We start from the raw sequence: 23,454 nt of genomic DNA, 5'->3' as shown, positions 1-23,454 counted from the left end.
GATACGCTAACAAAGTGAAAGTTGCTCTCCTGCAATGTATAAAGCACTGATAATAATTTACTTACTCACTTACCTTCGAACATACATTTAATTGTACGCGCGCTCTTCCGCGAGCCTTAATCCATCGTGGACACTTCGTCAACTGCGGTTTAGATTTTGGGACACTGAATCAAGCGGGCCCCTTGCAACCTAGCAGGATATCTTTCATCAGAATCGCACGTTCCCCAAGCGCATCTGAGGACCATTTTCTTCGTAACGTTAACTTTTCCAAGCGCACGCGACTGACCACGAGCATCGCTGGTGGGACGATACGGCGAGAGGGGCGTGTCAAGCCAGGGGTTAAGACGATACGGCTCTCTGATTGGTGAAAACTACCCATTCAAACCCAAAGAACACTAGATTTAATGACTCGTCCACTGAGATGGTAGACAAAACATATTTTCTCAGGTATGTAAACTATACATTTAATCTAAGTAGACTGAATCAACGGCTAACTCCGAGTTTCAACCACAGCTAACAGTTTGTTCGCGTCCCTCAATTTTAATCAAAATTTGATCGTGACGACAGAGAAAGTTCTGAATCCAGTTGCGAATATTAAAAAAAAAAATAAAAATAAAAAAAAAAATGGCTGATTAAAGCCCGGACTGACACAAACAGCGCAATTGGCACATTCCCTCAATCAACCAGCCCTCCTTTTCCACATCTGCGCTGATAAGCGTTTACATCAGGAGCTTTATCTACCCACCCGAGGGCTGCTCCGTCTGACTAAGGTGGTCTCTGTGTAAACACACGGCGGATACACAATAAGTCCAGTCAACACGGACCGCGTTTGATGGGGCGGTTTTATAATGTTTGTTGGTTGATTGACGAGCAAGAATTCCTCGCGTTTCTGCGGTTAGGGAGGGAGAAAGTGCGCCGTTGTTAGGATAAGCCGCGGCCTTTTATCTGGGAATTCATCTCCATGAGCAGATGAGTTTGAAAATAAACCGCTTTTTGAGATCGACGCGCCGCTTCGGTTTTTCTTCTTTTTGGCACCCCGCACCCCCCGCCCCCGCCCCTACTGAAACCACTTTGTCCCGACTAGGTTCGTTACTGCCAGTCTCTAACGGAGGAAGAGAACCGGGAGCTCCACATGTTCAGCGCCCAGCGGAAGAGGGAGGCACTCGGGAGGGGAACGCCCAAGATCCTGCCCCGGGCGCTGCAACACACTCGCTGCGAAAACGTAGGTAGCGGGAAGCATGCCGACGAGCAATCACAACGGTCACGTCGGGGGGGGGGGGGGGGGATCTTACGCTCCAGCTGAGAGGTCAAGTCAGCCCCCCCAAGAGGAAGTCTACCAATTTCCTGCCAACAATCTCCATCTCGGCACGACAAATTCTTAATGCAAGTTTCCAAACTTTTCCAAACTTTCCAAAATCAGTCACGGTGTGCGGATTATAATTACGCGTAATTTGCATGTTCGCCAAACCAGATCATACGGCATGTCAACGGGCAGGAGGCGGGGTACACCCTGAACTGGTTGCCAGCCAATCGCAGGGCACACAAAGAGACGGACAGAATCCCACTCACAATCACACCTATGGGCAATTTAGAGGGTCCAATTAATGTTAAATGTTTTTTTTTTTTTTTTTTTTGGGGGGGGGGATGTGGGAGGAGAAAACCCACGCAGGCACGGGGAGAACGTGCAAACTCCACACAGGTGGGGCAGAGATTGAACCCGGGACTCCAGAACTGTGAGGCCAATGCTTTACCACCTACAGTCAAAAGATTCGCTACCGATTCACTAAAATTGAAGGAAACGGGAACAAAAGTTACCCCCCAAAAGTTCTTGTGGGAAAAACTAAAGTACTTATTGTGAAATCGTGCTCACACCCCCCTGAACAACTGAAAACCATTCCCGGATGTTAAGTCCAGAAAATAACACTCATTCTGCAAATGAGTTGCAAATGCAACCCTCTTAACTTGGAGCCCTCGACCAACACAAGAATCCCCGAAACCGTCCGGGTCTTGAACGCGTCAATGGTTTCCAAGACGTCCTTGATCGAGCTCACGGGAAAACCTCCTTTCAACATTCGGTGGAACCGAACGAATTAAAAGCCCTGACCAGTGAGGAAACCACATCCTCTGCTTGGCTATGCTAGCTCAAACATAGATGCTAATACACACGTGTTGCCGACGGGCGACACGCACACTAATCCATAAAGGAAATGCCACCCTGTCACATATTCACGTGGTTCATAACTCACATTCCCGTCGATCCAAAGCCAAATGTCACACAAGCACAGCTGTGTACGCCTACGAACGCGCATATGTTCACGGGCAATTTACGGGTCTCCGGTTTCCGTCAAACAAGCGCCAAGGCCCAGTCTGTCGCCCTCTCGCAATAATAGCAAACAGCTGAGCAAGCTATCCTATCGCAGTCCATTGGCGTCCCCTCGCTCTTGCGGGTTAAATAAAGACTCGTGATTGGACCTTTCAGGCACACGGTGACAAACTCTGCGGCGGTCATACGATCTCTGGCGACTCCGGATCAAGGACGCTGAGCTCTGGTCAAGCTAACCTCTTCAACCGTGTGAATAAATTCAGTTCCAAAAAGTCAATTCTTACTTAAATTAGTGAACGTCGACTGAGAGACGTGAAACAATCTGTGGGTTTTGTTTTGAAAGATTAACGCGCTTTTGCATCTGTGAGAACGTTAGCTTGAGCAGCAGTTCCGGTTTCACGGATCTGCTTTGATTGGCTAGCATTTTTCGGTTTTAGCACCTCTGGGAGACACACGAGATTATCTCTCAACTCTTGGGAACCGATCTGTATCTTCAAAACAAAAACAAAACACTTGCGATTTAAAGATACTTATCAGGAGATCATCACCAGAGCCGCTGCATTAACGAGATGCTTAAAATATGACTTTGATATATATTTGGGCAGTGTGGAGGCGGCATCAGCGGAGGGGAGATGGCGATCTTTGCCTCGAGGGCTGGACCGAACCCCTGCTGGCACCCGGCATGCTTTGCGTGTGCTACGTGCCAAGAGCTGCTCGTGGATTTGATCTATTTCTACCAAAACGGCAAGATCCTCTGTGGAAGGCACCACGCGGAGCTTATGAAACCAAGATGCTCCTCGTGCGACGAGGTATCTAGCAGCCAACGGTGTCGGGTATTATCTACGTTGAGGTTGATAACACTTCAAAAATTATGTGCGTTTCTCTTTAAGATTATCTTCGCGGATGAGTGCACAGAGGCGGAGGGACGTCATTGGCACATGAAGCATTTTGCCTGTTTTGAGTGCGGGACAATATTAGGGGGGCAGCGCTACATCATGAAAGAGGGCCGGCCCTACTGCTGCGGATGCTTCGAGTCGCTGTATGCGGAGTACTGCGAGGCCTGTGGTGAAAATATCGGTAAGGCAAACATTTCGATTGAACTTCGAGTACCCAAGTTCACGTTGCGCTTCCTTTTGATAATGAGTCCTCCATCCGATTGTCCTCAAGGAGTGGACCATGCTCAAATGACCTACGAAGGTGGACATTGGCATGCGACGGATGAGTGCTTCAGTTGTGCTCACTGTAAGATGTCCTTGCTGGGTTGTCCATTCCTGCCGAAACAAGGTCGGATCTACTGTTCAAAGGCCTGCAGTCAAGGAGAGGACACCCACACCTCGGATTCTTCAGACTCCGCCTTCCAGTCTGCTCGCTCTCGCGAATCCCGCCGCAGCGTCCGCATGGGTAAGAGCAGCAGGCCCGCTGAACAGTGGAGACAGTCCCAAGTCTTAAATCCCTCGACCTTGGTTTCTGGGTGCGAGTACAAGTTTGTTGAGGGCGGAGTTGATGGGGATGTTGAGATCATTGGGCAGAAACTTTCACATCTAGGCCTGGATGAGGAAAGGTTCTGGCGGGATCGTGAGGAGCAGGATGCTGGGGGAGAGGAGGACCCCGAGGAATGGGCCCAGCACGAAGACTATATGACCCAGCTTTTGCTCAAGTTTGGTGATCAAGGAATGATGCATCAAATTCAGCAGCCATCCCTAAAGTCTCCCAGTACCGGCAATGACAGAAACCGCCAAAGTGTTTCTGACCCTTGGCTAAAGCCAGACACCCTCGGAATCACTGCCGCTTCACCTACCCCTACCAGTCCTACCCAGAGCCAAGCTTCCAATCAATCCCGAGCCAACAGCCTTAGCCCTGGACTCATGAACAAGAAGCATCTTCCGGAAATGTACTGGGCCCAATCTCAGGACGGACTGGGCGACTCGGCCTACGGAAGTCATCCAGGACCTGCCAGTGCCAGAAAGATCCAAGAGCTCGAGTTCGACCAAGACCAGGACCACTCTAGTGCCGGCAAACACGCCCTATGGCCAGAGAACCGACAGTGGTACCAAGATACGCTCGAATGTATAGCGGATGAACTGAGGAAAGCGGGGCAGGGTGTCGGAGACTCCATGGACTCCCTGGCACTGTCAAACATCACTGGTAAGGAAGCTGATGCTTGTTCGTCTTTAATGTTTACTGCATCCCACAAAAAAAAAAAAAATTCTTTCATTTTCTGGTTCCTCAGGTGCGTCAGTTGATGGTGATTGCAGGGATAGGCCTACGGTGTACTCCCTTCATGCAATGCCGGACTCTTTGGTGGTGGACGGCTGTGAGAAAATGAGCAACATGGGGACGTTTAACTCGTCTCATCTTCACCGCAGCAACAACTCCCTCAACCTTATCTCGGAGAAGGGGGAACAGGAGGCGGCACAAGACGGGGAGATTGCAACGAGGGGAGGACTCCTCTCTTCGTACTCCCGTTCAGAAACACCATCATCTGCATTTGTCCACGGACCGGCTCTGAGGAGGACCAAGTCACAGTCCAGGCCGCCTCAGATGGTCAAGTTCACAGAAGACACTGTGGATAATGGATATAATGATGGATTTGAGGTCAATATCAGAAAGCATCCGATGAGTGAGAGGCCACAGAGGAGGGTCTACGCCCACGATCAGGTGGGCAGGGAAAGAAGCCGTCCATCAAGTCACCACGGCCGCAACAGACAGCAGACCCACCACACAAGACACCACAGGAGCCGCAAAACCCATTCGGATATTGCTCTGAACGTGACGCCTTCGGAAAAGGCACAGAGACCGTATCGACATCACCGACAGAATCTCGCCAACCCACGCCAAAGGTCTCCAAGTCAACCGTTGCCGTATTCTCAAACCCGATCAGACTACATGATTCAGGGACCATGTAAGGCGGACCCTCGGGTCGAGCGTTTTATGGGTCTCTACAAAGGTGAGGATGAGTGGTGTTCCACTTGCTCCTCGTCATCGTCGGACTCCGAAGAGGAGGGATACTTCCTGGGCCAGCCTATCCCGCAGCCTCGACCCAGCGGGCGCTTCTACGCCGAGGACTACCCGAGGGTCGTCCCCCTCTCGTCGCAAAGCCACGGCTCAAAGACTGGTCGCAGAAAGCGCCACCGCTCCAAAAACTGTATTATCTCGTAAAGCTCAGTCTGCATCAAGACTAAGACCTGAAAGTGTTTTTTTTTTTTTTCTTTGTTTTTTGTAAAACCACAAACATTTTGTACAGGTGTTTAAGAGCTTTAGATATAGGCTGAGTTGTAATTAGGCTACCAGATATGGAAGGAATGAGTCGGGTGCAATGCCAAAAAAAAAAACTAAATTATAGCCAGATGTGTGTAAACTGGCTCAAGGGTATCCTTTTTCCGACAAAAAAAAAAAAAAAAAAAGCTTAATTTTTTTTTTTTTTAAATATCGATCTGGGTTTTGCAGCTACATGTGTACAGTCGAAAGGTAAACTACAGAAAGTGTGGATGACAAGTAGATAAAGAAACGACATAATTTAAATGGAAGATAGTAAAAATTCTACTGTAAATACTAAGTTAAGATTTGAATACTGTGTCTTTATATTGGTGGCTTAAATACTTTTAAAGTGTGATTAAAGTGGAAAAAATGCTAACTGTAAAATGTAAACACAGACCACATTTTATAAGGAACCAAGAAGGTGCCGTTTGACAAATTGTTCTTGAGTTAAGTGCCATAAAACGCAGTGTATTGTAACATTTACCGCAATATGTAATGTCTATAATGAGCCAAAATATTCACGTCATCAGTTGTGTCATAACCAGTTATATGCCTGAGCTTGTAAAAATGCTTGGAATAAAATGTTTTTGCAACGCTGCAGAAAAAGTTTCTACTTGCTTTGGCTAATTTTCAGTATCAAAACTGTACACTTTTTGAAAACATTTTTGATATTTGACTGCTTATCCATAACGTCGGAGGAAAGCACAATAATTTCAAATAGAAACAAAAATAACCAAAAATGTATGTTTATTTGAAAAATGTTTTTTCGCGACATTACCATGGTGACACAGCACCAGTAGATTTGATCTTGAACTTCATCCATCGGTCCAATTTTTCTCGCTGCTTATCCTCACAAGGGTGTGCCGGAGCCTATCCCAGCTGTCAACGGAGCAGGAGGTAGGGTACGCCCTGAACTGGTTGCCAGCCAATCGCAGGGCACAGAGACAAAACAATCGCACTCGCAATCCCACCGAGGGGCAATTTAGAGTGTCCAATTAACGTTGCGTGTTTTTGGGAGGCGGGAGGAAACCGGAGTCCCGGGAGAAAATCCACACAGGCACGGGACGGGTTTGAACACGGGCGCCCGGAACTGTGAGGCCAACGCTTTCCAGAGAACACCAAATGGGTAAAAAAAAAAAAAAAAAAGTTCAAAGTTAACACTGATGAACCCTTACCCAACGTGTCGGAAAAAGAGTCAGAATCCAGAAAATCCAAGATGTCCCCAGTCAGCCGGAATCCAAATCTGATCTGCTGCGGTCGGTCGGACGTGACTCCTAAAATGTTCCATCAGGCCAATTTGTCAGACAGCTGAGAGCCGTTGTTGATCGCCGTCTTTGGCGCCTTGTGGCTGCCCGAGGTGGTCGAGTCACAAGTGGGGGCCTCCGGCTGTCGTACTGCCTCGTCCATTTCGCCGATGAAGTGCTTGAGGTCCTCGAGGCACCGCTCGCGGAGCTCCCCGAGGTTCTCCCTGAGGGGGACTTGGAGCTGCTTCTCCAGATTGGGATCTTTGGCGACCAGCATCTTCACCACCATGCCGAACGTTTCGCAGTCCTGGCGGTAAACCTGAGAGTGGACAAAACTGCTACTTTGAGTCGTTCACAATCTTGCGGGTGGACATCCAAAAGGTGGCATAGGTGCCGCCTCAAGGAAATTACTGCCGCTAAGTTTTTCTTAACCGGCCCTATTAGCGCCGTGTTAGCGTGTTGCTGCCGTGTCTCGGTGATTTTTACCAGTATGTTTTTTTCTTTAACCAGCCGTGTTAGCACCACGCTAGCACTGTGTTGGTGCTGTGATACTGCCGTGTCTCAGTGATTACTGGTACGTTTTTTTTTTTTTAACCGGTCCAGTTTGCGCTGCACTAACGCCGTGTTAGCATGTTGCTGCTGTGCTACTGCCGTGTCTCAGTGATTTTTACCAGTATGGTTTTTTTTTTTAACTGGGATTGTTAGCGCCGCGCTAGCGCTGTGTTAGCTTGTTGCTGCCTTATCTCAGTGATTTTTACCGCTATGTTTCTTTCACCTGCTCTGTTAGCGCCGCGCTAGCGCTGTGTTAGCGTGTTGCTTCTGTGTTACTGCCATGTCTGAGTTTTACCAGTATGTTTTTTTTTTTAACTGGCACTGTTAGCGCAGCCCTAGCGCCGCGCTGCTAGTGTTAGGACCACGCTAGCGTGTTGCTGCTGTGTCAGCGATTTAGGTATGTTTATTATTATTTTTTAACCGGCCCCGTTAGTGCTGCGCTACCCTGTTGCTACTGTGTAGCTGTCGCAGCTGTTTTTTTTTTTTTACCAGTATGTTATTCTTATTCTTTTTTTTTTTTTTTTTAACCAGCCCTGCTCATGCTACAGTGTTGCTGCTACATTAAACTAAGCTAAGGTATTAAAACTTTGAAAACTCTGAGTATCGTCTTTCTTCGTAAATATTTCAATGTGAGTTTCAGTGTGGGCACTTGCGACTTTTACACAACTGCGGCGTTTGCATGTACCAAATGGTATTTCCTTTACAAAATGTACCGGGTGAGGCGTCTAACTAGGTGCACTCTGCAGGCCGGGAATTACGGTTTATTCCTGGTGTTACGCGAAAGATCACAGTAGCGTCGGAAATATCCAATCAAGTACGTGAAGCCAACACTTGTGAACCCAGGCAAGGCTGCATCTCAAACAATGTGCTCAGAATATACTTCCTGGATTATTAACAACTTCCCCTCTTATCCAAACAGGAAGGAACAGAACTGTGCTCGACTCTGGGCGGGGAGGGCAAAGCTTAAATGAAGCCGCCCGTGTCTGGGCGTCCAACTTGTTTTGATGGCTCGGTTTGGGACGGGCAGGGAGAGACGAAAAACCAACTAAGCGGCAACCCTCAGTCGAGCGCTGGCACCTTTGAAGCCAAAAGAAAAGAGGGTCCAAAATGTCTGTACTTCTGCCCGCTTGTCAAACATATTTCGATCCCCTCACCAAACGAAATGAAACGCACTTTGTGTCACAGCCTGGAATGCGAGGAGTAAAACATGATCGAGTTTATTGCCCTTTCATGCCTTGTCGTTCACCGTAACCGACTAGTTTGTACCGCGGCCAAAGTCAACTCCCGACAAAGAGGGGGGAAAAAAAAAAGGGCCCGGGTAGAATTTCAGCGGAGCAAATTTCAACAAGCTACGTAAATACACAGAAGAGGACTCGGCCCAGCGTGACGTCGAGTTGATGACGGAAAAGTCAGTTTGTAAACTGCGTGACGAGTTTTAAGTCCTTGGGCTTTTTTTTTTTTTTTTTTTTTTACAGGAGCGGCTCGATTCGGGCGAGATGGCTAGACCAGATTGGACGCGGAGGGCCAAACAATTGCGGCGCACGTGAATTGATTGCCTGCTGTTAGTGGACCACGGATCCAAATATTTCAGAAGAAGAAGAAGAAAGATGACTACAGGTAAATAATCTTTGAATGATGGGAAAGGAATTTTCAAGCTAGGGGGGCGGGGGGGGGGTCGCATTAAATGTAAATAGGTGTGTGTGTGTGTGTGTGTGGGTTCTACACAAACACTGTTAATCACTTTCCAAAATGAGCATTTTTCCAATAAACTTGTGGTAAGAGGGCTCCACACAGATGGCCTAGAAAGACGACGGGGCTATAAAACGGGCCCGAATCTGCGGCGTCAGCAAACGCGTTACAAGCGCTTGCGGGATTCTCTCACGCGGAATCGTACGCGTCGAGGCAGAGCCGCTTCGGGTTGGTTTAATGGTCCCAGTAAAGCAGCGGTAGCACAGCGTTGCATGGGGGGGGTTAAACGCACCGACCTATATCCTGGTCTACTTCTACACGTTTATGGACATCGGTTAAGTATTTCGAGAAAAATGGAGAAGGCGAAGTGGAGCATTGTGATATCGTTTGAGCATTTCGAACACGGGGCTCAAACTCAATTGACCTTCGGGCCGCTGGAGGCGGAGTCTGGGACGCAGCCTCAGCGCACATGGACTTACGTGGAATTTCAATTAGAAATTAAAAACAATCCTATCTTCTCAAACCTTTTTTTTTTTTTTTTTTTTAAACACAAAATAAGATTAGAGGTCTCAAACTTGCGGCCCGCGGGCCAATTGCGGCCCCCCCCAAGGTTATACTTTGTGGCCCCCACCGAAAAAGGTCAAGTGTGATGAAATAGACGACTTTTAGTATGTTATTCATGAAAAAAATGCAGCCGTTTTTTTCCCCACCACAAAACATGATTTTGACGTATATGGCTTTTTGTAACTCCCGCCATGAAAATCCTCTCGAGGGATTTGTTTTCGAGAAGAATCAGGAAGTGACATACGGGGCAGGAGCACCCTCCAGTGGACTTGTTTGTTTCTATTAGTTTTGCCTGCGGGAAGGTAGCTCGTTGTCCCTTCAAAATGCCGGCCTGTTGCATTGCTGAATATTGCTCGAACACTCGGGAGGATGGATTTACCCTTCAGAAGTTTCCAAGAGAAAAATGGATTCCACGGGTGCAAAGGACGAGAGCTTTGTGGGTTCCAAATGACAGGTAGGTAGCTCCTAAAAAAAATGAGTTTGGGGCGGACCACGTAAGCCGTCTCTCATAACGTCACAAAAGATCCGCACGCGTATGACAGACGTACGCATGTGCGCGTCGGATGGCTGCCGCGTCGAGCTCGCCTGATGGCAGCGGCTATGAACAATGCTCCCGGCAAATCTCTCCTTGGCAACTTTCTCATTGAAAATTTCTTATGTGCCTGCATCAGGCTTGGTCGAGGTCACACGCCCGATAGCCATCTACCCCACCGTGATTGGTCTGCTCCGCACACAACACTGTAGACGTGCCATCCATATAAAACTCGAGGGCCGCACTAACATTATAGTATCATATTAAGGTGGGGGGGCCACATAATATGGCCCACGGGCCGCGAGTTTGAGACCACCGATTTAGAATGACCATTTATTTACATTCATTATTCCATCCATGGCGCGTAATTGGTGACTCATTTTTCTCGCGGGCCACATTGTGGTTCCGGTTTCCCCTCAGAGGGCCGTTATGACAGTGAAACAATACAAATATTTAATTATCTCATCATGTTTACATTATCAATTTATGATCTACTTTTGGAATCAGAAATCAAGGGCAATGTGGTTTTTCCAACTATCCATGTCTGGTAACACAAAAACTCTTGTAATATCTCAACTTGATCATTTATGATGCGTGACGATTTGAAATTTTTGTGCAAATTTTTACAAGAATAATTGAAATCGACACTAGATGTGGCTTCACGGGCCACCTAAAGTCCTGTGGCGGGCCGGATCTGGCCCCCGGGCCTTGAGTTTGACACCTGTGTTGTAAGGGATCATTACTTTTGTGTTGTTCAGAAATGTTAAAGAAAATAATCATACTCAACCCATTACATTTGTCAAAGATGGAAAAAAAAATATCACATTTATCATCTACAGCTGTGATTTCTAAGTGTCGTGACAGATGGTCGTGTGTGCCTAAACCAATTTCATTGACATACATGCAAATTCTCTGCCTTGGTGGAAAAAATTACGCACGGGACCGAGATCTTGCGTTAGTCTTAAGATGATTTTGACTCATCGTATTTTATTACACTTTTTAAAGGAGCGGTTCCCAATTTCATTTCTAGGAATTGTGAGCCTGCTTGCCAGACCATTCAGCTAATTGATTCCTCTCGCGTCGCAAATCAATGAGGACGTCACACTGTGCTGCATTTTTGGTTCGAAACTTCTCCAACGAGGCCTGACTACGTGATATAACTCTGTATCGTTATTTTGATATGCGGGGTATTGCGTTAGCGCTGTTGCTACAGTAAAATCGTGTCCTACTAATAGATAAAAGGTGATTTCCGGCCTATAAGCCGCGACATTTTATGCGGTGATGCAGCTAATTTGTGCATTATTTCTAACGGCCGTAAGGGGGCACTTGAGCAGAAAATGTAAGCATGAGACCGGTGGAATATATGTGACGGGGAAGTGACTTTTTACCCGTCCCCCCCCCCCCCCCCCCAAACCGGCCCTGTTAACGCTACTGCGCTAGCGTTAGCGCTGTGCTACTGCAGTGTATCAGTGATTTTTACCAGTATTGTCTTGTTTTTAACCGGCCCCGTTAGCATTGCGCTAGTATTAGTGACGCGCAAGCATTAGCAATGCACTAGCGTGTTGCTGATGTGTCACTGCCACATCTCAGTGATTTAAGTATGTTGTTTTTTTTAACCGGTCCTGTTAGTGCCGTGCTACCGTGTTGCTACTGTGTAGCTGCCGCGGCTGTTTTTTTGTGCTACCATGTTGTTGCTATGTTAAGCTAAGCTAAGGTATTAGAACTTTGAAAACTCTTTCTGTGGACCGTCTTTCTTTGTAAATATCTCGTGTTTCAATGTGGGCACTTGCGGCTTTTACTGTTTTCAATGTAAAAAAAAAATCGTTAGGGGGTAGGGTTATGAAACCATCAGGAAAAATTTTGTCCATGTCACACACCATTATGTAGCATTATCATGACAATATAGATTTTATCATCATGTCATATGATAATATATACAATTTTGAGATTGTGTATATTGACATTTAATGACACTGACGATAACAGCAATTATATACAATGATACATTGAAATGAAATATTCCCAAAAAAAAACAAACAAAAAAAAAAAAAACGTACACAAAGCAAGTTCTGCGCTAACGCTAGCATCGCAATAACCGGGCCGGTAAAACAAAAAAAACGTACTAATAAAAATCACTGAGACACGGCAGTAACATGCTAGCGCAGCGCTAACGGGGTCGCAACGGTACAAGTCACTTCCTTGGCACATATATTCCACCAGTCTCAATCTTAGCTTTTCCGCTCGAGTGCCCCCTTGCGGTCGTGAGGAAAAAAAAAATGCACAAATTAGCCGCATCACTGTTTAAACCGCAGGGCTGAAAGCGTGTGAAAAAAGCCGCGGCTTATAGATCGGAAATTCCGGCAATCAAATCAGAATTGATAAAAGTCATAATTAATAACACAGTACAGTTTGAAATGGTAATAAAAGGTGCACCTTTTCAATCTCCCGGGCTTTCGCCGCAATCGCCAGCTCTCGGCGCTCCTTAAAGTTGTCTGTGGTTGTCTTCGGACTCTCCTCGGCGACAGGAGCCGGCAACGGTTCCTCCTTTTCTGCTTCAGGTGGATTGCTCTCCTCCTAAAAGGAGAGGCAAGCATGTCATTTAACCATCCACATGGCTACATTTCATTTTGGACTATAAGTGACTGGGTGAGCAAGCTTTTCCCGCCGAGCAAATTCACAGCGCCATTAAAAAAAGGAAAGAAAAACAACGGCATTAGGGGACTAAAAACATTTGTCTTGAATCCACTGGGTATGCTGGCAACTCGTGTTTCCATATAAAAGAGCAGCGACGGAAGCCAAGAGAAAGAGCAAATAGGAAAACATTGCTGGGCGACCCTTGTGAGGATGAGCAGTTCAGAAACTGGAAGGATGGCTGGATGCCACATTACAATGGCGTGCGCAGTTTATGACGAAAGCGACATCCTGATTTTTACGCTTTATATCCTTCAGTATATCAAAATATTTAAGTGTTTTAATCTGAAACCATAATTTGGTATCAGGAGAGGCTAACTCATCGGTCAACGTTAGCACGGAGTTATTTCCCTTTCCTTCCCGACTCAAGATGGCTGCCTGGGGATGTTTCAGAATGGCCGGCAGTTTACAAATATACGCGCATCCGCTGCCCTGTTAGCGCTAGCTTTAGCGCGTTACGGCAGAACCTACATTACCGCTAGCTTTGGTGCAAGCGCAGCTTTATACTCTGTGTACCGTCTAGCTCTGTAAAAATGTCGTGTTTCAATGTGGACACTTGCAGCTTATATATGTACCAAATAGTATTTCCTTTACAAATGTACTCGGTGAGGCTTGTAACCAAGTGCGCTCTGTAGGCCGAGAATTACGGCACGTTTAAGGTCCGCTCTAGAATCCACCCTGGCACACTGACAAGAGTCAACTTTTACAATTTTTTTTTTTTTTTTTGGGTGTTTACACTCTCAAGATGGCTCCCGAAATCCTGTTTTGGCTTTGTTGACTCTCCACAGCAGGGAGCGGTCGGAGGCCATTAGCGCAGCCTTTTCGGGGGGCACTGAGCAGGCCTTTTATCTCGGAAGAGGTTATGGGTTTCTGGCCCCCCAAAACAAGAGTAAAACAATGCACGGGCCCGAGATCAAACACTACAAGTAAGCGCCGGTGTGTTTCCAAGGGTGGACCACTTGAAACTTTCATCACAGGAGTTGATAGCGCCTTGAGCGGGAACGCACTCGGCTTCCGTGTTCAATCTTTGAAATCTTAATGCAGGGCCCCAGATCTTAATGTTCTATCACTTGGGGGGGGCTATCAAACTGCCAATTGGCGGCCTCCGTGAGCGAGAGGAAACAGTTGTTCACTTTAAATAGTGGTCCAAGTTACGTTCCGTGGGGAGTCCCTCTAAGCTTTGTGGCTAAGATCCTATGATAAAATTATGACTCTGGCTTAATGCGTTTAGCCTTTTCACTTCTGGGTGGGCCCCCGCATCTGACTCGATTTAACCTGCAGCTTGCAACGACGCGAGTTGGGCGAGATCGGCGAAACTTATTATTTACAAAGCTCGCTTTCGTCAATACGCGCGGCGGTAAAGAGCGGTCGATGTCATAACTGAAAGACAAATAAAGAAACGTGACTTTGACTCATGGCGACACTTCAGCCCCCCCACGCGCAGCCGTCATTACAAGACTGAAGTCTGCTTACACGGCAGGTAAACAAAAGCACCGGGGCGCATGGATTTTCATGCGCTGCGTGAGGGCCACTTTAAATTCCATTAACATATTTCAAGAGGGCGAAAACACTTATTACACCGCTGTCAAACACGAGGCCCAGGGGCCAGATCCGACCCACCGCATGATTTTATGGGACCCGCGACGGCAAATCACGTGTCAACTTCCAGGATTCTTGTTCAAATCTGTACCAAAAGTTCAAATTGTCATATCAGAAATCACAGGTGTCAAACTCTAGGCCTGAGGCCCAGATCCAGCCCGCTACATGATTTTATTTGGCCCGCAAAGGCAAATCACGTGTGTCAACTTCCACGATTTTTGTTAAAAATCACGTGTCAACTTCCACGATATTTGTTAAAATCTGCACCAAAATTTCAAATTGTCATATTGTAACCACGGGTGTCAAACTCAAGGCACGGGGGCCAGATCCGGCACACCACATGATTTTATGTGGCACGGACAGGCAAATAATGTTTATCAACTTTCATGATTTTTGTTCAAATCAAATGATAACGTTGCGATATCGCACCCCCATAACGGCCCTCTGTGGGAAACCGTAACTACAATGTGGCCCGCGACAAAAAAGAATTTGACACCCTTGACTTATTAGAAAGAATTTAGGAAGGTCCGGATGCAGTTTGCTTTCAGACCCCCCCCCCCCATATCCCTACGACCTCACCTTGTTTGAGGTTGCGCTGCTCGGCGAGCCTTCTCTTGACAGACCCGGGATCTTTTCTGGGAAATAATTAAAAAAAAAAAAAAAAAAAAAAAGGCAATGATTGAAAAAGCAAGAAAGCAAACATGGAAAAGGGAAAAGATGAGGATTCGAGGAAGGAGAGTAAATGGAGCATGACAAAAGGAGCATCCGGAAAGTGATGAAGTTGGCGCTGCAAACCCCGACTTTCCTGGAATTCACATCAACCCGTACAAAGATTTTCGTCAAACTGGACACCGCGTCCCTCCACTTAACGCGTTCTTGCCACCAAGCAAACGGGAAGGACATCAATCTTGTGGAGGCTTTTAATTTCATTTCATTTCTGTTCTTTCCCTATGGAAGTAAATTCGTGCCGCCGGGATTTTAATTAAAAAAAAAAAATGCATCTGAAAATTTTATGTTGTAAAATTCACATTGTTATTTCAAAGTGATCACATTTTCAATAGCTGTATTTCAGTTTAATTTTTCAATATTGACAAAAAATTCAAATGCAATATTTTCAGTCTCCTGAGATTCAACTGGCTACAATTCGCTGTTTTAAATTCACTGTTTAAATTCATTGTTAAGAAGGCGGGGTTACTTCCGGTCAGAACCCAACCCCCAGCCAATCCAGTTCCGCTTACTTAGTCATGTGACATCTCGAGACTAAGAAAGTGTAACTTGATTGGCTGGGTGTTGGTTCTGACCTGATGTAACCCTGACTTCTTGGAACCAGTTGAATCACAGGAGACTGAAAATACTGCATTTGAATTTTGAAGGTTGATTTTTTTTTTTTTATGGCGAATTTGTTAACATTGAAAAGTTAAACTGAAATTGCAGGTTGAAATTGCGTGAATAAATAAAAATAAAATAACACTAAAGATATATTATATACAATTAAATATTTATTATGAATATATATTTACAATAATAATTTAATAAATTAAATAAAGAAAAAGAAATTGAAGGCTCCCCATCCTCAAGTTATGTTTAAAGATGGTGACCATGAAAATGAGATACTTTAGAATTTCAATTTTTTATAATAAGTCAATTGGCGTCCAAATAAATATGTACTAACCTGCATAACAAAATCTTGTATTTGTGACACAACCTGTTCTCCAAAAAAAGACTTGTGTGATAGATAGAATAAGCATCACTGTAGTATCGTTATAGATCCATTTCTATTGTTTTAATTTGGTAAAGAAAAACCGGTATATCTTGAAAGGTGATTGCAGGACTAAATTCACAACCAAATTGTCTTCAAGTAAGAATGAATTTACTTGACATGATGCTGAACCGGCAACTGTCACTCAGACCCAAACTTGTTTTCAAGACTCATGTACAGACCAGTAGACTCCTATCCACTGTGAGGAAAGAGCGCCCCCCAGTGGTGCTCACTGGGACCTGCGTGACTCTCACCCTATCATCTTTATCATATTTTCGCACAACCTGGCGAAAAAAAAAAGGGCTGAGCGGTGCGGCAAAGACCAGGAAAGCGTCAGGAATCCGACATACTCTTGCCTTGCTGTGAGGGAAACGGGAGGTTTTTGGCGCGGTCCGGCGAGTAGCTCCTGCTGCTCACGCTCGAACCTGACCGGCTGTGGGGGGAACGGTCTCTGGGGGGCGGGAACGCCGGCGCCTTCCTCCGGTAGTCCTGTCTGTCGTCTCTGAGACAGTAGGAATAGTAAAAAAAAAAAAATGGACACATTTATTATCTTCTGAATACTGTTACCAATAAAGTACAACACTGCCATCTAGCATTCTCTGCAGCATCAGCATGCTTGTAGCGCTTTTATTGAGTCAAGCCTTCAATAGTTATCATCAGGGCGAGGCAATCTAAATTTATTTCATCTAGATTGTGTCCTCTCACAATCAAAATTATTATAATGGAATACAAATAATTAATGTGCTGAAGTGTGGGTAAGTGATTTTTTTTTTTTTTTTTTTTACATAATCGTCCGGCCTTAGTTTCCACAATGTGCATTTGCAGACTACTTTGACTTACATGTCAGACAAACAGACAAGCCTTAAAGGTCAAGTGTCATCCCCATAAACATTCTAAAATAGATATTGTAATGAAAAATACATATAACATTATTCACTTCAATGTCTATGCGAAAAAATAGATATGAGCAGAGAGCACGTCATCCGTGCGTAAAGTTGCGGAAGTCTCACTCGACATCCGAGCGGTCGCAATATTGGCTGCGTCCCCTGCCCGCGACGTCACACTGGACATTCGCCATTGAAAACACGCTTTGCCACCTACTATGGGAGACGAACACGCTATTTTCGAAGAAGAGATCATCTCAAAACCGAGTGAAGTGACCGGGGAATATTACCCTATCGTTTCGAGCCACGTTTGGATGATATGCGGATCATGGCCAAACCACGTCGCCGCCCGAGCCATCTCCCCGTGGCGGTGATTAAAAACGCCGCCCGCGAGTGACGACAACAACACCGTGGCCAAACCCCCTTCCCGGTCTGCGAGCGATGACATCGCGGCCAAACCACCTCCCCGTCCAATTCACTTCCGCAGCGGAGATGAGCCATTGCGACCCGGCGCCGCGACGAGCCACCCCAGCCGAAGCCTTGTCGACAAGGCCGGTGGCGGTCCACAAGGCCTGCGGAGGCCAACCTTCTGAACCTGAAAAGTATGAAGAGCGAATCCTTCCTCCCGAGTGTTCGAGCAAAGTAACGAGCCGGCATTTTGGCTAACACGGAGGAACAACGAGCTACCTTCCAGCAGGTAAAACTAGTATAAACAGACGAGACCGCTTGAGTGCGCGACTGCCCCGTACGTCACTTCCTGCTTCTTGTCGAAAACAAATCCCTCAAGAGGATTTTCATGGCGGGAGTTACAAAAAGCCACATACGTCAAAATCATGTTTTGTGGTGAAAAAAAAACGCATGTGTCCATGTCAGCTGCCGTTTTTTTCATTAATAACATACGACAAATCATGCATTTCATGACAGTGGACCTTTAGGAATACATTTTTTTTTTTTCTTATTCATACCCCCGGTCCAGGTTGAGGATGGCTTGCACGAGCGTGTCGGCTCCGCTCTCTGGTAACGATCGGGGCGCTGGGTAAATGCCTTGGTTGCGTGGTGGTGGTGCTCGGTTACTGAGGGCAGAAGGAAACAGAAATAATTGCAGTCCAAACATGAGGTTTGCACGCGAGTAGTCGCACGATATCACTTTGTTGAGTGATGAAAATATGCACTAAGTATGTGTTAATTTGTAGTGATGTGGAAAAAAATATACTCAAAAAGATCTGCTAAAACAACTATACAAATATGAAAAAAAAAAAAAACATCCATCTATTCAACAAAAAACTGCTAACATAAATATTTAATGCTAAATATTAATCTTAGAGTGCCCTCCTTTTAGGTGACATGCCATATTAATCCATTTCCAGTTTTTTGACTGTCCTGTGTGTGGCTGTGTGCTATATTTTTTCGTCTAGATTTACTTTTCACTTTCACTAGATTTATTTTTCACTTATTATTTCCATGACTACATTTAACTATAGCAAAGTGCCGGTTTCGCTATTAATTAGTCCTTGTCCTCCTTTCTTCATAATACTTGTCAGAACTATATCTTATGGAGGTGACGATGAGTGATTTAGAGAGATGTGTTAGCCACAACTAGCTCGCTAGCCAAGTCAAGGAGCTGCCCACATCACAATCAGACTAGGAACCATTTTTTTTTTTTTTTTTTTTTAAACAGATGAAAACTGTGTTGACATCATCAACAAACATTATGGCAATTGGATGGGAGGGTCCAAATCTTGGGCCCAAAAACTGCAGTGACCTCTATAGAGCTCGTGCACGTGACGTCACCATTTTCACGGCGCCATATTGCCGGTCAAACGGAGCTGCTCGACACTGCGAGGGATAATTGAACCGGAGGAGAATGTTTACAATACCCGAGACCCTGTTGTGCTGTTTGGTTGTCACAACAGACGAGACAGATATTTAAAGAGATCAATTGATGCTGAAAAGACCAGAAAATATCAATGGATTTCGGCAATTAAACATGATGGATGGTGCCCCACCAAAATAGACACGCGACTGTGTAGTGATCACTTCATTTGAGGTAGGAATTATTATTCTCATAATTAAAAAGTATTTATAATGCCAAGTTGGCTCATTTGAGAACAATGCATGTTAAAAATAACTGTCGCAGAGGTTTACGGAGGTGAAGTGTGACCGCAATCGCTTCCGTGTACGTTCCATGGAGACGACTCCGTCTTTATTTTTTTTTTCCCCCAATCATAGTTAATGAATGTGAGTTTGTGTAAAACCAGGGGTCATTTATTTAAATATTGGTATTTGTATTGAATCCTACTTGAAAAGATCGATGGATTCCAGCAAAGGTTAACGTGTGGCCGAACACACTTCCGCCGTTTTTTTTTCAATCATAGTTAATGAATGCGAGTTTGTGTAAAACCGGGGGTCATTTATTTAAATATTGGTATTTGTACTGAACACTAGCTGAAAAGATCGATGAATTCCGGCAAAGGTGTGGCCGAACATGCTTCCGCGTTCACGACCAATCAAAACAGTCACAATCTGCAATTTATTCCTCATGAGAACAGATCCAGCAACAAAGCGTTCGTATGCGTCCGGACTTTTATACGCTTTCAAACTTTTCCGTGTAAATCTCAATGACTTACTCACCAGATCCGTGTGTAGATCCGCTTGTCCAAGACAAGCGGAATTAACAGTCCATTTTCTTATCGGCGAAAACATCGATTTCGGCATTAAACACGGGTCTTTTATTTAATTTTTGCCACGTACCGTCGTTTATTTTAAATGTCTGACGGGATCGGACAAGACACTGGGGGTCGCGCTACAAGACATATTTCCGTGTCGCCTCCAACCGACTTAGCATTGAGCAGTGCTTAGCTTGACCGGCAATATGATGAGGTAAACAAAAGTCACGTGATTTTATGATGTAGGTGCACGAGCTCGGCTTAGACTATTCCAACATCGAAACAACAAGAGTCGGTGACGATTGAAGCTGTCTGCCTGCCGCATCCGCCACTTGGTTCTGGCCGGCCGAGCCAGCGGTTCCCGTTAAAAAGCTCCCATCGTGGGGGGGTCGAGAAAACTGAAAGCTGTCATTGTCGTTACTAGCCGTTCACCTGCCATGCCAACTTAAACCAAACGCGGAAGTGTCTAGTGCAGAGTCGCCTATAACCGGAATGTGTAGTGAGCATTTACTTATATTCCATAGGCCGGCCTGAGTGTTGCTCATCCCTGGGTCCTCTGTAAGAATAATCATCCTAAAAGAGACACAGGAAAGTTACTTTTTTTTTTTTTTTTAGATTTTTAACTTCATAATTGGCTTAAATGACTCAGATGGTATTTATGCTTTCACCCTTCGCGAATGGGGACCAGGTCTGCGTTCTGGCGGGAAATGACCGCCATCTCCGTGGTAGCCGCGCTGATCTTCTCCATGGTAATTCCGCGGTCCGCCGCCATTCGGGAAAAAGCGAGGACCGCCTTCGTATTCATAACCGTCAGGCCTGCCAAAGTGTCCTCGCCTCTCCCCTCCTCGAGAGTACTGACCCTGTAATGGATGGTTGATATGCAGCGATCAGGACTTGCCACACTTTGAGAAAAGGAGCGGTAGGAGAAGTGATGATTGGACAGACTCTTACTCTCCCTGGCCTGTCAAAACGCTCTTCGTACGCATCTCGTATACTCCTGTCCCTCCTGTAACTCACTGCCAGGAAAACAAAAAGTTATACAATTTTTCACCGTCTCATTTCACTCACCATCTCTAGCAAAATATACAGAGCAAATCCAATTCATGAAATCATTATAATAAGCACAGTAGAGGAACATTAAAGTGAAAATACACGCATTCAAACATATATTGTCAATCATCAACTCACTTTCTGATCCGGGAGCTTTCTGGCTGTGTGTGCGCGGGGAGTCGTTCACTAAAATGTGGAGAGAGTTTGAAAACGAACATTTACACTCCACGTAAGGAAAGCTGGACGGCCGTTAGCCAGTCAAAGGAATCAATCAAACAAAAAGGAACAGTCGAAAAGCGTGCTGTACTTTCAGCAGACCTTTACGCGTCTATGCCAATTTATCAGATTCCACAACATCACAAAAGCAGAAACGCTGCATTTTAAAAAAAACAACAACGTAACAATAAATCCGTTTTAGGCGCGTAAAGATGAACTTGTACGAGCATTACACGTTAGCTAGCATTAGCCTGCACGTCCAAGGACAAAATGTGCACCTTTTGTGAAAGTTATATCATTGTTTCCGACCAAGAAAAGACAACACGACCACAGAACGGCTTGTCAGCGTATTGGACGACATGCAGGTTGTAAAAAAACAGCTTCACGTTCGGTAAATTAGACTCACGTTAGCCTTTCTCGAAAATGCTACAGTTTCGACAACTGTTTTCTTATTGGACGGGAGAGAGTAACGTCATCAGCATGCGACGTGGAAACGCTGTTTATATTTACCTCACCGTCCCCCACGAAGAGACCCCAGAGACGATTAATACTTTTTTGCAATACATCGATATATTTCAGTGTTTTCTAACAGTTAACGCTCTACTGGTAGGTAATTTTGATATCGAGTTGTGCATTGGTGTGGTTTGATACGGCTGTATAATGTGCATGTCCGTGGCTAACGAACTCCACGTTCCTAAAAAATTGTGTATTTTTCTCTCCAAGATTCGAATGAATTCACCATGAGCGGAGGCTTAGCACCAAGCAAAAGCACTGTTTATGTGTCGAATTTGCCATTCTCTCTCACCAATAACGATCTCCACAAGGTAATGTAGCACCTGTAAGGTTCAAATTTTCATTTAAACGGGCAAAAACAACCAAATAACAAAAGCTTATAATAATTTCAGCTGTTTACCAAATATGGAAAAGTGGTTAAGTGAGTACCGTTGCTCTTTTTTTGTGTGTTCACTTTGACAAATCATTTTATTAAACAGATAAACCCACCAATGATGCTGTAATGGTTGTCCATTTCTCAGGGTGACAATTGTGAAGGATAAAGACACCCACAAAAGCAAAGGAGTGGCATTTGTTCTATTCCTGGACAGAGAGTCGGCTCATAACTGTGCAAGAGCAGTGAACAACAAGCAGGTGGGTGACAGTTTCACACACGTTTATTAGCGTTTTCTTTTTCAATCGCATGTGAGTTACAGATGTGCTTGCCTTCCAGTTGTTTGGCAGAACCGTCAAAGCCAGTATTGCAATCGACAACGGACGAGCGACCGAGTTTATCAGGAGGCGCAACTACACGGACAAGAGCAGGTGTTACGAATGCGGGGTTAGTGCAAGTGTCATTCCCCCCCCCCCCAACTTTTTGTTGTTGCGTGCATTTGGGTCATTTAACAGCTATTTAACAGGATATTGGACATATGAGCTATGCATGCCCCAAAAATATGCTGGGGGAGAGAGAGCCACCAAAGAAGAAGGAAAAGAAAAACAAGAAAAAAAATCAGCAAACAGAACATCTGTGAGTAACAAACGTTTCTGAACAAAAAATGAATTTTCTCTGAATGCCTGACACCTTTATATTTCTCTCACAGGGAAGAAGAAGAAGAAGAGCTGGAAAGTGAAGAAGGAGAGGATCCGGCCCTCGATAGTCTTAGTCAAGCTATAGCTTTTCAGGTAATGTGCAGATATGGTGGATTATTTTTAAATCCAAGGTAGTAAAATGAATGGCAGACTTTTTTTCTTCTGCATCCTCACAGCAAGCACGTATCGACGAAGAGGAGAAGCAAAGAAAAAATGTAGTCTTGCCCCAGGATGATAGCGGGGACCCTTCGACATCCGCAGACTCTAGAAAGCTACGGATCAAAAAGAGCGCATACTTTAGTGATGAGGAAGAGCTGAGTGACTAACGGTCACTGTTGGGTTACAATTATTATTATTTTTTTATAATGTATTCTTTTAAAATAGAGTACATATGGAATATTATTCTGTATCCATCCATTTTGTAAACTGTAAACAAAACTTTGTTCAAGTGAATTAAGATCATCAGAAAATGAAACAAACGTTAACAGTGTCAAAGTAAATTTTTCTAATTTACCTGTGGAATGTTTTCTCACATCCACGAATCGCAGTTGCCGCGGTTGTTTTGGGAGTATGAAGATGGCGGATGGCGACTTCATCTTTGGTGGCTAATGAGCCATGCAGTCTTTTTCTTTTTTTTTATTTTAGATTGATGCTTGGACCTGATCACCTCTAGTCAAGCTCAGTATTTGGCAACATTGTACATACTCTTAAGTTGAATTTGTTATAATTAAATTGTTTTTTGGGTGTTCCGTGTATTTCTGTTACACATCCTTACATACCTGTCAACTTTTTCGGAGCGCCAACCTGTATAAAAAAAAAAAAAATCCTTTATAACATACCGAA

General features: G+C 45.0%; 3 protein-coding genes across 8 annotated transcripts in view; 2 read left to right on the top strand and 1 right to left on the bottom strand.

The window, feature by feature from the left end:
- The window catches only part of prickle1b (prickle homolog 1b), a 28,555-nt gene extending 22,853 nt beyond the window's left edge, over window positions 1-5,702 (top strand). For all 4 annotated transcript variants that reach the window (XM_061806099.1, XM_061806098.1, XM_061806097.1 and 1 more), the window contains exons 4-8: window positions 1,085-1,222; window positions 2,929-3,132; window positions 3,214-3,400; window positions 3,491-4,468; window positions 4,554-5,702. In XM_061806099.1, the coding sequence (XP_061662083.1) occupies window positions 1,085-1,222; window positions 2,929-3,132; window positions 3,214-3,400; window positions 3,491-4,468; window positions 4,554-5,482 (2,436 nt within the window). In that variant the 3' untranslated portion in view covers window positions 5,483-5,702. The remainder of the gene's footprint in view (window positions 1-1,084; window positions 1,223-2,928; window positions 3,133-3,213; window positions 3,401-3,490; window positions 4,469-4,553) is intronic.
- Window positions 5,703-6,311: 609 nt separating this feature from the next.
- pphln1 (periphilin 1) lies at window positions 6,312-21,503 on the bottom strand. Of its 3 annotated transcripts, none has more exons than XM_061806625.1 (10): window positions 21,434-21,503; window positions 20,950-20,997; window positions 20,713-20,777; window positions 20,430-20,621; window positions 20,273-20,334; window positions 18,061-18,168; window positions 16,562-16,713; window positions 15,032-15,087; window positions 12,596-12,736; window positions 6,312-7,144 (listed from the first exon to the last, which is right to left on the bottom strand). In XM_061806625.1, coding segments are annotated over exons 2-10 (1,053 nt in total). In that variant the 5' UTR covers window positions 20,951-20,997; window positions 21,434-21,503; the 3' UTR covers window positions 6,312-6,868. The 3 variants fall into 3 exon arrangements, with proteins under 3 accessions (XP_061662609.1, XP_061662611.1, XP_061662610.1); XM_061806627.1 differs by having other exon boundaries at window positions 16,568-16,713; window positions 21,434-21,502; XM_061806626.1 differs by having other exon boundaries at window positions 21,306-21,443.
- Window positions 21,482-23,357, top strand: zcrb1 (zinc finger CCHC-type and RNA binding motif 1). Its single transcript, XM_061806630.1, has 8 exons — window positions 21,482-21,633; window positions 21,751-21,851; window positions 21,933-21,961; window positions 22,062-22,173; window positions 22,253-22,360; window positions 22,440-22,549; window positions 22,623-22,704; window positions 22,788-23,357. The coding sequence occupies exons 2-8, from the start codon at window positions 21,768-21,770 to the stop codon at window positions 22,935-22,937; spliced, it is 675 nt and encodes a 224-aa protein (XP_061662614.1). The 5' UTR covers window positions 21,482-21,633; window positions 21,751-21,767; the 3' UTR covers window positions 22,938-23,357.
- Window positions 23,358-23,454: the final 97 nt, after the last annotated feature.

This window comes from Syngnathoides biaculeatus, chromosome 20 (assembly GCF_019802595.1).
Source record: "Syngnathoides biaculeatus isolate LvHL_M chromosome 20, ASM1980259v1, whole genome shotgun sequence".
NCBI lineage: Eukaryota > Metazoa > Chordata > Actinopteri > Syngnathiformes > Syngnathidae > Syngnathoides > Syngnathoides biaculeatus.
Note: the sequence above shows the minus strand (reverse complement) of the source record. Positions and strands in the feature narration are given on the sequence as shown.